General features: G+C 50.4%; 1 protein-coding gene across 5 annotated transcripts in view; it reads left to right on the top strand.

The window, feature by feature from the left end:
- The window catches only part of SRGAP3 (SLIT-ROBO Rho GTPase activating protein 3), a 252,499-nt gene extending 239,441 nt beyond the window's left edge, over nt 1-13,058 (top strand). For 3 of the 5 annotated variants that reach the window (XM_004738436.3, XM_004738434.3, XM_004738433.3), the window contains 4 exons: nt 1,047-1,227; nt 2,461-2,610; nt 4,665-4,992; nt 7,648-13,058. In XM_004738436.3, coding sequence (XP_004738493.1) covers nt 1,047-1,227; nt 2,461-2,610; nt 4,665-4,992; nt 7,648-8,061 — 1,073 coding nt within the window. In that variant the 3' untranslated portion in view covers nt 8,062-13,058. Of the gene's footprint in view, nt 1-1,046; nt 1,228-2,460; nt 2,615-4,664; nt 4,993-7,647 lie in introns of those variants that run through there. The other 2 variants (XM_045063270.1, XM_045063271.1) reach the window with 2 other exon arrangements.
- Nucleotides 13,059-13,415: the final 357 nt, after the last annotated feature.

Below are 13,415 nucleotides of genomic sequence, written 5' to 3'. Positions count from 1 at the left end.
GAGCTGGGCGGTAGGGGTGCCCCAGGGGCAAGAGCCACATCCTTATTGCTTAATCCAGTCAGGGCTTGTCACTAACCAGTGAAGAATAAAGGTATGATTGGTAAATGTGCGTGTGTAAAGAGATAGGTTAGAGCTGTGGCCCCAGTAAGCATTGTCTCTCCTCCAAAATTAAATCCATGGATGAATGTGTTACTCAGCTCAGGTTGCCAGAACAGAACTGGGCAGCCTAAACAACAGAAAATTATTTCCTCATAACTCTGGAGGCTAGAAGTCTAAGATCAAGGTGCTGTCGGGGCAGGTTTCTGGTGAAGCGTCTCCTCCTGGCTTGTAGAAGGCTGCCGTCTCACTGTGTCCTCCACGACATTTCCTCTGTGTACGTTCACAGAGAGAAAGAGATCTCTGGTGTGTCTTCCTCTTCCTAGAGGGACACCAGTCCTGTCAGACTAGGCCCTACCCTAATTACTCACTTTAACCTCAGTTACTTCCTAAACACCTGTCTCCAAAAACCATCACACTGGGAGTTGGGACTTCAGCATATGAATTGGCTGGGGGAGGGGTGGAGGTGGGGGCCACAATTCCGTCCCTAACAGTGCGCTTTGAAGAGTTACCGTGAGCCCTTGAAAACTGTGTACAGCAACTTTGCACCGATGGGGAGTTCACCTACACCCAAAAGATAAGAACCACTAAAAGTATTGCAAGTGGATGAAGAGAGAAAGGGTTCATGGGCAAAGAGAAATGGAACTTGTATTGAGAGGTAGAAGAAAGAGAGATTTCATAAGATATATTTTAATTAGTGTTAGAAAGTAGAAAAAAAGAGGGGTAGTGGAAAATAACTATATGGTGGGTCAGAAGTCAGATGGCCTGCCTGAGGCCACAGCATGGGGAGCAGATCTGAGCTAGAACCTGGTATTCTGAGCCTGAGCCCACCCTGTTTCCACCGGCTTGCTGTCTGTGCTGCCTCACAGAAGCCAAAGCCATCTGAGCAAGGCTCCTGGCTGCCATCCTGCTCACTTCATGGATGCTCTTTTCCTTTGCTCTTCTTCTAGAAGTGGAGCAGATCGAGGCCATCGCCAAGTTTGACTACGTGGGGCGGTCCCCGCGTGAACTATCCTTCAAGAAGGGGGCCTCGCTGCTACTGTACCACCGCGCCTCGGAGGACTGGTGGGAGGGTCGTCACAATGGCGTGGATGGACTCATCCCACACCAGTACATAGTCGTGCAGGACATGTGAGTGGGAATGAAGACCTCCTGTGGAGAATGCTGTAATTGATTAGTGATGTCTTGAATGGGCACAAGAATAGGAGTGCTGGGCTGTATGCAAACCATTTGCTCTCGCTGGTATGATACATTTGTGTTTTGTAAGAATGGATTCTTTCTAACTTCGCCTTAAATGATGATCCACTTAATAAATAAGCAAATTGCTCATCCTTTAGAGCACACAGAGACAGCGCTTGGTACCATTGGCTCACCATCCTGACCCCCTGACAGCCTCCAGGGCATTTATCACCTGCCCTGGTTCTCAGGTTCCACGGGGTCTTACCATATTCCTCTGCCCTCTTGGGCCTTCCCTATACTCAGCGGCCAACCCACTGCCCCCTTCACTGCTCACCATTCTCTGTCCCCCAGGGGGCTCGCTCAGAGGATGCACAGAAACAATCATCCCCTCATTTCCAGTTAGTGGGGTACTATTATTTTTTTATACTGGTTTTTTGTTGTTGTTTGTTTTTTGTTTTTTAAGAAAGAAAGGCCTGCATCCCAAATACCTAACCCTACCCGAAGACGCAGAAAGTCCACACCTTCTCTTCTTTGGAAGCCATCAAAGTTTCCTACAACCCACACTCCTTCTGAGTCAGACCCAGGTGGAACTGATTTGTCAGGGCAGCAGCCACCATGCTGGCCCTCAAGGGAAAGCATAAGCTTTGATGGCAGGGGAGATGGTGAAAACCAGAGAAAAAACCAGGGCCAGGCAGGCAACAAGAGAAATGCTAGTGGAGGAACCTTGACCGCCACCTTATGATTATTCAAAACCCTGGGTTGGGAGCTGAGGGATAGAGGTACTGTTCTTCCTCCCTTGCTTAGCCCTAAACTGCTGCCCAGGGCCCCACATGGAGACTCAGCTCTCAATGCTCAGCTTGTGGCTCCTCCCCCCATTACTCTAGCACTCCCTGTTGCGTTTAGCTCGTCCTAGCCTGGAGCAGCCTGGGAGAGAAAAACCTAGAGGAGGGCCTGAGGTGAAGCGGGGTGGTCTCCTGCCGGAGAAAGTAACTCAGGAGGGAGTGCGACAGTGGGCGTGTGTGTAGTGCTAAGGCGCAGAGTGGGAAGGGCCTCATCCCGAGAATGGGCATAAGTTAATCATAAAGTGTGTGTGGACCCACCCTTCAGACAGGTCTCCAGGAGCCCTGCGCATCTGGAGTTCTCTGGAGCAAAGCACTCCCGATTCACATCTGTCCTTCTCCGCAGGGATGATGCCTTCTCCGACAGCCTGAGCCAGAAGGCTGACAGCGAGGCCAGCAGCGGGCCGCTGCTGGATGACAAGGCCTCCTCCAAAAACGACCTCCAGTCGCCCACGGAGCACATCTCGGATTACGGCTTTGGGGGGGTGATGGGCCGGTAGGAAACGCGGATTCATTTTTTCCTGCTAGTGCCATGCCCACATGTGTCTGGTTTGGGAGAGGCAAGGGGGCAGAGGGAAGAGAGGGAGACTATTGTGGCCCCTTGTTCCCTGCAGGATGGGATATCAGGCACACTGGGAGGTCTGGCTGGAACTGGCCCAGAGTGCCAGGCGTAAAATGGTCCAGCTTGGAATTGGGGTGTGGAGAAGGAGGACAAAAGACACATAATGGCAAATCATTGCCTTTTATGTAAAAATAGTAATAATAGGGAGAAAGAGTTACAAACTGACAAGTATTTTTCCTACCTCTCTCCAGTTCTTGCACCTCCTCCCCATTTTCTGTTGAAGACCTAAGTTGTGTTATATTTAAAAATTTAAGGCTCACATACTCCCTGAAGTGCACTACACAAGCAGAAAACTCACACCCACGCTTGTGGTGGGGGAAACTGACACTGGACTCCACCCACTTATTGGGTGGGAGCACATTTGCCAATTTCTTCCCTTCCCCCCTGTGTGGGCTGGGCTGTGTCCCATGACCTCTCTGCCAGGCAAGGAGCTGTGCTTGTCATTCTGCCTGCTCCTAGGGTCCAAAGAATGTGGCCCTTAAAAACATTTTAAGAAAAAGAAGAAAAGAGAAGCTGACAGTTTCTTGCTGCTTTCTCAGTCAGATTCTCAAAATGTCATAGTCTTCATTTTTTTCGTTGGAGAGGTCATGGGATCAGCTCCCACATATGGGTGCTTGCAGATAGAGCTTGAGATACAGTCGCAACAGGAACATATGTTTATGAACTTACTTCGGCAGAAGTCTCCGTGCCTCCTTTCCATATATTCTGTTCAGTTCAGCAAACAGCAAAGGCACCATGATAGGTAATGGAATTGGGGCCACAATGGAAGTCTGGGGTAGGTAGAAGACAAAGCCATGGTTCCTTGAATTCTAGGAGGGCCATACCTTCTCCTGCCTCACTCTTCCTCTCCCTCTTCCCTCCCTCCCCTACTTTATTCTGGTTCTTTTCTTTCTCCATGTTTCCTCCTCTCCAGTACCTATGCTTTGGTCCTGTTGGGGTACGCACGGGCAGTGCTTAGCTTGGCTGGTGGCTCTGGGATCTGAAGTGCTGCTGACCACTTTGAACTTGGCCCTTCAGTCACAGTCCATTCCAACAATCTGCCCCTCCTTCCCACCCCCTTGCCACTTCTAGCCTCCCCTCCCTTCAAATCTTTGTTGACCTCCCTACAACGTGGCAAAATCGCCTATGGGTGGAGCCCGTTATCTTCAGAGTGCTTTCACACCCACCAAAGCTCCCTGGTAGGTGGGCAAGGAATGTTATGCCCATTTACCAGATCAATAAAGTAGGTCTGAAAGAGGACACAGGAAAGTTCGTGACAAAGCCCGTCCTCCTGACAGATACTCTAGTCCCCTTTTCACTCTCACAGAGCCTCCCTAAAGAGTGAAAGGTAGCCAGATGCGTCAGGCATGTTGAGTTTTCACTCCCAAATACCTAGTTTTCCAAGATCTGGAAAAACCTCATAGAAATCGCCCTTTGCTGGGGAGATTGGGGGTGGGCGACAATACTGGACTATGTTTAATTCCCAGGGTCCCCCTCCTGTGCTTGCGGGAGCTGGTGACTTTTCGGTACAGTCAAGCCTCAATGCTTCAGACCAATTAAGAAGTCCTTCAGAATCATGGAAATGTCTGAACCACTTAAGAACATATCATGAGCCCAACTAACCATCACCAAAGCATTCTCAGGTTGAAATTCTCCTGGCCTTAATGTGTAGACAAGATTCATTTTGTAATTAGTAGCACCACCGTCTGCAGTTTGGAAAGCAGAATGCTTCTGATTCCTTCGCGTGTGCAGGTTAAACCTGCTCCTTGCCACTGAGTTACCTACTCATGCTGTGCTTTTGTTGCGTAATTGAGTTTGGCTGAATGAGGCTTTACTATACCTGCTCCCTAGACTAGTGTGTAGTGTGTGGCCTGGGATTAGCTAATCCATTCTGAGACTTGCCAGGGTTGACCTCTGCCCCATGCTCCTGCCCCCTGGCTCCTTTGCAGAGTGCGGTTACGATCTGACGGAGCGGCCATCCCCAGGCGCCGAAGCGGGGGCGACACCCACAGCCCACCCCGGGGCCTGGGCCCCAGCATAGACACGCCACCCCGGGCCGCCGCCTGCCCCAGCAGCCCCCACAAAATCCCCCTCACCCGGGGGAGGATCGAGAGCCCTGAGAAGCGGAGGATGGCGACATTTGGGAGTGCCGGCAGCATCAACTACCCTGACAAGAAGGCTCTCTCGGAAGGGCACTCGATGAGGTCAACATGCGGCTCCACCAGGCACAGCAGCCTGGGGGACCACAAGTCCCTGGAGGCTGAGGCCCTGGCAGAAGTAAGGGCCAGTGGGAAGGCAGGCTGGGCCAGCTGAGAACCCCAGTGGGCGGCCGGGTGGGAACCTGCAGACTGGGGAGCCACTTTGCCCTTCACGCCAGGCTCAAGGTTAAGCAAACTGGCTTCCTGTCCTCCTGCTGGCCTCCCCAGGGGAGCAGAAGCTGAATGGGTGCAGCATGCCTGCCCTGGGGGCGGGCTGGTGAGAGGGATGCGGTAATGACAGGTGTCTCCACAAGATGGCTCAGTTGAGTTATTCATTCGTTCATTCATTCATTCGTCTGATCATTCATTCATTCATCTGTTCATTCATCCATTCCTTTATTGACAAATATTGATTGAGCCACTGTTGTGTGCCAGTCACTGCACTAGGCACCGACAGTACAGTGATGACCTAAAATAGCCCCAGACCCTGCCCCTGGCTGTCCCATCTTCCCGGAGCGCCTTTCTGCAGCCCCACTCTGCAGATTGCTGCATTATCTCTCAGACTAATGCAAGGCTCATGCCTAAACCACTCAGCTGCTCTTTCTCTGAGCTTTCTGTCTTTCTGGCTCACATTCTGCCAGGGTAGAGTGGTGGTGGGGATGGTGGTAGAGGGGTAACCATTTCATTTATTTTTTACAGTATTACCTTGCAGTTCATGCTGGAGCACTGCAGAGAGAACAGTGAAGTTCATAGGGGACTTCATTTAAGCGAACGGGGCACAGAAAGCGGGAGTTATCACTGCCGGGCTGGGATATAGTAAAGATGGGGAGAGGATTGCCGTCTCTCCCCTCATATAGACAGTCCCCCACAGCTAATCCTTTGGGTAAAAGAACAAAAATCCCATTCTTAAAGTAGCTAGTGTTCTAGGCAAGGGATAAAATGTCATGAAGAAGCATAAAAGTTACTAGCCGTTGACCACAGTCTCTTAGCAAAAGGGATAGGTCCCTACCCTGCCTGTGCCAGATTGGAGCCTGTTTGAGGGGCCCAGGGCAGGCAGGACGCCACCTATGGGCTGGGGAGGAGAGAGGGTGAAGGGGCCGGAAGAACATCTCCAGGTCCCAACTCCATCAGTGTGACCAGACTTGCAATTTTTCTGGCTTTGCCTCAGGGTAGAAAAGGCAATGTGTCCTAATAGTGCTCAGGGTCACCAGGGGTTGTGCACTGCCCCATCCTGCAGTGGTTTTAAGTAATATGCCCTGTTGTCCCCTCAGCAGCCAGGCTGATTGGGCTGTGCCCCATTTGTGTGCAGGCATCCGTGTAACAGCTGTGTGAGCCAAGATCTCTGGCTAAAGGGAGTGTGGAACCACTGCCAGGCAGTTCCCAAAGTTCCATCCCATCCATTATCTCATCCCATCTTCACAGTGAAGGCTTCAGCAGAGAAGCAAAGCATGGTGCAGAGAGCCCAAGACTTGTCCAAGGTTACACAGCCAGCAAATGGCAGAGGGGTTTTCCTGCTAAAAAATCCAGGCCCTTTGCCCTAGCTCAGAGCTCGATTCGAAAGCTGACGTCCAGCTGCAGCGCCCCCTCCTGGCTCAAGGAGGAACAGGAGCCCTGGGGAGGTGGAATGATGAGCCCAGTCCACCAGGCAGCCCCACAGCGCCCAGTTCCTGGACTGCCTCAATGGGTCTCTGTGGCATTCAAAGTGCTCTCCTTCTGGTGAGCCCTTACTCTCCAGGAGTTACATAGGCAGGTGAGAGAGGTTTTGTTGCTTTTTAAAATTTATATTTTTGAAAAAAGCAAACTTTTCTGATTACAATACAGAGAAGAATGTGACAGTTGCATTATTCTGGAGTGATCATTGTGGAATATTCTAATATATAACCACCAAGGAATTTTTCAATGGGTGAGGATATTTTTTTTAAAAAACAATAATTGTAGGGTGCTTTGCGGGCTCAGTTGGAAGTGTGTGCAACTCTTGATCTCAGGGTTGAGTTCAAGCCCCATACTGGGGGCAGAGATTACTCAAATAAATAAATATATTTTTTAAAATAACAATAATGGTTAGGGACCTGGGCTCTAAGTTGAGACTTGGGCTATGTTAGTAACTAGCTGTGTAACCTTGAGCAAGTTGCTCAACCAGGCAGAGCTTCAATTTTCTCATGTGCAAAATGAGCATAATGGTAGTTCCTACCTTATAAGTGTGAGGATTAAATGAGCTGCAAAAAGAAAGGGCTTGGATTGGTGCTCTGTCATTACCACTGTTACTGCCATTATCATTGATAATGTGTGCTTACCATCAGGAGCCATGCCAGCCTCTTCACAGGGACTGTATCATGTAACATACTCAGCCCCCTGAGGTCGTGTTACCATGATCTGTATTCACAAATGAGGATTCTGAGGCTCAGAAAGGTGAGCTAACTTGCCCAAAGTCACCTAGCAAGGAAGAAGCAGAGCCAGGGTTGGAACCCGTGTCTGTCTGACTCCAGAGCCTACCAGTAGTCTCACCTGCCCTCACTGCAGTCTGCCGCCTGTGCAGGCAAGTGCGCAGGTGATGCCCACATGGATTCCCTCCTTGTGGTCGTAGGACACCTTAGAGGTTTCACCTCCATCCCAGCCATGGGGCTCGTGTGTGCCGACACCTCCCTAAGAAGCTCATAGGCCGAGTAGCAGCTGCAGAAGGCCTGGAGCCCAGGCCTCCAGCCTCTGTGCTGACCAGAGCTCTTTCCCTCGGCAGGACATCGAGAAGACCATGAGCACAGCTCTGCACGAGTTGCGGGAGCTCGAGAGACAGAACACAGTCAAGCAGGCGCCAGATGTGGTGCTGGACACCCTGGAGCCCCTGAAGAACCCGCCAGGCCCCATCAGCTCAGAGCCCGCCAGCCCCCTGCACACCATCGTCATCCGCGACCCAGACGCCGCCATGCGCCGCAGCAGCAGCTCATCCACCGAGATGATGACCACCTTCAAGCCGGCCCTGTCTGCCCGTCTGGCCGGCGCGCAGCTGCGCCCGCCTCCCATGCGGCCCGTGCGGCCGGTGGTGCAGCATCGCTCCAGCAGCAGCAGCAGCTCGGGTGTGGGCAGCCCGGCTGTCACGCCCACCGAGAAGATGTTCCCCAACAGCTCAGCGGACAAGTCGGGCACCATGTGACCTACAGGACGGGGCGGCACCACCCTGGCCCGCGGTGCGTGGCCCGCCACGGCTGAGGCTGGCCTCTCAGACTTCCGCGGCCTTCCCGGGGCTCCTGGCCTTGTCCGGCAGGGACCAGAAGGTCGCCTGGAAGCACGTCTGTGCAGAGCTGAGGCCCAGATGCTGGCCACAGCTCACGTTCAGCCATGTGAATCCCACAGACCTCCCGTGTGTAAGCAGGCTCCCCACTGGGCTGCAGGAGCAGGAGGCCCCCCTAGAGCATCTCCTGAGCTTGGGGCAAAATGGCCGATGGCTTCCCGGCATATGGTCACTGGAAAATTATTCTCTCGACGTTCTCTCTGCATACATAAATATGTGTGTATATATATGTGTGCATATATACACACATATATGTATGTATGTGTCTGTAGGTGTGTGTGTATATATATATTTATGCATCTATATACATATACTAGATCTGGACACACGACTAAATGTATATAGGATCTCCTTTTTTCTTTTTATGAAACTTAGATTTACCTCAGACCCATGCCACCAAACACCTCCCGCTGAGTTACTTGGTGGGACTTGCAGGGACCTTTCTGGGAGAATTTAGAGGCCTCAGTGACTGCGAATGAAGCAATACACCACTAACTTGCAGAAAAACACACAAAAATAGTCTCCCACTGTCTCCAGAAGTTGTGGCCTTCCAGAACAGTCTGCCCCTAACGGAAGGGTGGGGCAGGCAGTACCCCAAGCAGGCTGCTCCTAGAGGTGGGGAACCCTTCACAGAACCCCCCCGTCCACCCCAGAGACCCTGCCTTTCCACCCGGAGGCCGAGGGCCAACTGTACCCCCGAAGTCCCGGGAGGGTGTTGGTGAGATAGCCCCGACCACAAACATCCTTGTGTTTGTACGTAGATAAAGGGGATAGTGAGAACCTAAGCCCCGTCGTAGCACAGTGTTCTGTGTGGTTGGGAAAAAGAAAAAACAAAAACAGTGGTGTGAAACACTTCGAAACCTAGACACGCTGTAGGAATAAACCTGTGGTAACTATAGAGGTTTAACTTATACCATTTTCAAAATATTTAATTTTTCTTTTCTTCTTTCTACTAATTATACTGTGTCAGATCTGGAACTAAACAGGCAAGGAGGCTTTCAGTCATATCATTTTAATTTAAAATCAGTATGTGACCCACTTTGACTGGTGCCCTCCTGCGTGAGGCGCAGGAGCCTGTCAGCAGGGGCCAGAGAGGGGCCGTCCTTTCTGACGCAGAAAACACTCTGGTTGAGCTTATGCAGGTGAAATGGCTTCCCTCTCTCCCCTTCCCTTCCCAACCGCTGCTCCCCACCCCCTCCCGCCACCTCCAGAGCATTTAATGTAATTACAAAATATGGTGATAGAACCGAGGTGAGTGACTTCTCGGAATGAGGAGGAGACTTCTGCTTCTCACCTGGGAAAAGGCCTTCTGGATCACTCTTGTTCCATTTTACTTCCTCTTTTGATCTCTTTGTTTTCCAGAGATAGGCTGTTTCTGGCTAACAGAACACAGACAGGTCAGATCCTATGGGGACCACTTTTATTCATCCCCTCATGCCAAGCCAAGGGTCTCCTCCTTATTGTTCTCAAGCTTCCTTTCTTTTTCCTGAGGCCTCTGAGTGTGTCTCCGTGGCTGTGGTTTGGAATCAGAAGTCCTGTGTTTTGAGTCTCAGTCCCCACCCCATAGGAGCTGGGGGACTCTGGACACGTCACTCCACCTCATTGAGCCCCAGTTTCCTGCTCCAGAAAATGAAGGCAATAAAGGTAAAATGTGAAGGAGCAAAGCTCTAAGCTGGAAAGCACTGTGCCAACATGATTGCTCTTTTCATTATCATTAGTAAGGTAAGTCTTTTAGATCAAAACCCATCCAGGACCTTCCTTCTGAAGTCTCCTAGTGGCATTTGAGAACTGGGTGGTGGAATTTTCCTAACGGTTTCATAGGAGCCCTCCAGCACAGCCCTACAGAGATACCACTTACTGATGCTTGAAATTCTGTCATGACCATTTCAGCCCACTGGATTAAGTGTTGCCCTCTCCTCTGGTCCTCCATAAAAAGGTACATACACCCCAGGGGGAGGGACCTATGAAGTCACTACTACCTGGGTGTGTGGGAGTGGTAAGCCGTTACATTTTGTCAGAGGCAGTTTGCACATTCAGTGGAAAAGTTGAGAAAGGGCACAAAAAGAGTGTCAGAGAGAGATCAGTGACAAACTCGACCTCCCTGTTTAGCCTAAAACCAACCATTCTGTTTGAGCTCCCGGAAATGAAAGAGCCTCAGAACCAGCTAGGAGCCCCTCCGTCGTTGAGCAGATGATGACATCCCCATTTTATAGCTTAGCAAAGAAAGCAAGGCCTTGGGATGTGCTGTGACGTGCCCAAGATTTAATGGATGACTGGCAGTGAGGGCCGTGTCAGGGACTTCTTTGCAAGGACGCTATGCTGTCCAGCCAGGACACAGGCCTCTCATTTCTACCCCAGAGATACTCCCACACCTTAATGCAGAAGCCTCCTGTGCAAAATGTCACATTCTCTGCCATGACCACAAGATGAAAAGAGAAAATCTGAGTTGACGAATCTGTTGCTTGATATACAGAACACCGGTCAGACCATGTGGCTTTTCCTATGAATTGACTGCATCTTTTCCTTCCTGAAAATGGATCTGCCCTTAACCAAATGACCTAAAGGCAGAGCCTTAGCTGTTTTCTTTGAGCACCTATTTTTCCATTGGGAAACGGCTGATGAGTTCACATTTAGGGAAGCTCACACCCCACTCATCCAGCCCCAGATCAGATTCCTGACACAGAACCAAATGGAAAAATCCTTTCCTGCACCACGCCCGCCCCCCACTTCCTCATTCGGCACTATGCATGTCTCTGCCACCCTCCACGCGCCACCCCGTCCCATCCACGGTCACGGAGCACTGGCATTCTCTTCCTGACTCCTGCCTGTGTTAGTCCACTCTATATTGCTGTATTTGCTTAAATGCTGGAAAGTAACTGTTAAAATGTGAAACTGTAATTTTTAAAAGGCTACGATTAAATTATAGCCAATGCCACTCACCAAATCTTTGCACCTAGTAGATAGATCAGTGTAAAAAACAAATACCCGAAACCTAACTGTACAGTGAGTGTGGGGGAAATGTAGTAACCTAGTTAGTAGTCCTCAATATAACCAATTGTACAAGGGGGAGTGGTATTTACCTACTTGTTCATCGCCATTACTGAGAGCTATACTGATCAGTTCGTTGATAACGGGCATTTTATTTTATTTTTTTTCTTCACGGAATGATTTCTTTTCTTAACCTTCAACTTACCCTGAGGTCAAGCTTTCTGTCTTTATGTGTAACTGATGTTTAGTCTATTTTAGGAATGAACCAGCAAGATGTTCATTTAAAACTGACCAAAGACAATTCATTCCTGGTCTAGTTTCTGGGCCTTGGGGCCCAGCCACCGCTAAAGACCTTTCTCCGATAAAATTGAGAACAAGCAGTGCTTCCTACCCCACTCTCCCTCTCTCCCTATATTCCCCTTTCCTCTTAAAGAGCTGCTCTGAGCTGTGGGATTCTATGAAAAATTCTTGCCTTTCCTTGTTTTCAGTGCTAACGATTTCTCACCTTGAAGCGCCTTTTGAACCCCGGACAGAGCGCACAACTGGAGGGAATTGTAAGCTTGGGAATTAGACTTGGGAGTCTTTCTCTGAGGTCACCAGGCCAAGGGGCAGGAAAGAAATGGATTCCCAAGGGATGAAAGGTTTCTATTCAATGAAGAAATCCGAGTGGGAAGAGACGCAGGGAAACGGAGCCAGCATTTGGCTCCCGGCTGGAACCAGCAGCTCAGAGATCTGCCTTATAAACACTTCGGAACTGGGTTGTGGTACACGAAGGGGAGCCAATGTGGGGAAGGGCCTTATGTGGGGCCAGCCTCTCTGTTGGAGTCCCTTGGAGTGCCTTGTTGGGTATATTTCTTTCTCATTCAGGAGGCATGAATGCAGAGGACTTCCTGTGGCCTGGTGGCTCCTTGGCACTCAGCACACGTACTCGGCTGATGGAAAACCACAAGGACTAATGTGATGGTTCTTCCTCTCAGTCTTTCTATTCCTAACTTTTCACACATCCAGATGGTTCCACACTCGAGCAAATGCCTCATTCTCCTGAGAATCCCAGAAAGAAGAGTGGCTGGCTCACAACCATGGCAGGGGGGCCCCCCCGCTGGCCTGGGGAGGACAGGGCAGGAGGGGGTGAGCGAGGTGTTGCTTAGCTGATTTTCTGCTATGCAGAGCTAATGCTGATGTTTCATGTCAACTTCCCCGGTTCTCTGGGGCCTCCTCTCTTCGGAGCAGCCGTGTAGAGAATTCCCCACATACCCAAAGCTGCCCCGGGGGAGCTGAGCGAAGGGACTTCGCTGTTATGTCGGACTCCTCCTGGCTTCTCTGAGGTCGATCTTGCCAGCATCCCGCTCTCCCATCCTCTGGGACTGGCCAAATGACCACCGCTGCCCCTTGCCAACACCTCCTTCCTGTGTGAACTGTCCCAGGCAAATAACAAAGCTGTTCCTTGAACCAGAGCAACCAGAGTGCACTTTGCCTTCCTTAGACGGAAGTAGATTCTGGCTAGAGTTTCGGCTCAGACTCGAGTTCTGGGCAGTGTGACTGTTTACACGGTTTGGCAATAGATTTGGTTCTGATTGCTTCAGAGTGGCTGGTCAATTTAGTTTCCTTTGGTTTCCTTCCTCCCCAGACTGTGTCAGGAAAAAAAAAAAAACAACAACAAAAAAAAAGAAAACAACCCTAGGAAATTGCTGGTTGCCTGTCCCCACGTGATGATAAGTGTCACCCTCTTCCAGATATCGTTTCTCTACCTTAACAACCAAACGCCCGTCCTATAGAGTGTCTGATTGGATCCTCTGTTGCGTATTCTGATGGTGCCTGCTGGTTTGACGTGGAGCTATCCTGTGAAATAAAACAGCTTAACTTTTCTCAAACATGTTCCTGTGGCTTTTTGGAAGGGCGAGGTGACATCCGGGGGGTGGGGAGCTCCCAGAAGGTTGTTTCTGTGTGCTTTCTCTGGGAACCGTCCCTGAATCTCCTTTAGCTCAGATCCAACGAGGGGGAAACCAAGGTTCCAAGGAGGACTGCTTCAGTGGTAGAGCTAATTGAGAAATGTCATTGTGGGAGGCCCTCTGGGAAGGCCAGAAGCTGGAAATGTCAAAACAAGGGCAAATGGGAGAAGGAGCTCTCATCTGCAAGAGTGTCTTCAGAAATTTAAGACAGGTCACCAGAGGCCACAGGATACGGAGTTCCCTGTGAAGGCATATGCAACATTTTAGCATTTGTGTCTT

Source organism: Mustela putorius, unplaced genomic scaffold (assembly GCF_011764305.1).
Source record: "Mustela putorius furo isolate JIRA1106 unplaced genomic scaffold, ASM1176430v1.1 tig00003850_pilon_pilon_pilon, whole genome shotgun sequence".
NCBI classification, from domain to species: Eukaryota; Metazoa; Chordata; class Mammalia; order Carnivora; family Mustelidae; genus Mustela; species Mustela putorius.
This window is presented reverse-complemented; position numbering and strand designations above follow the sequence as displayed.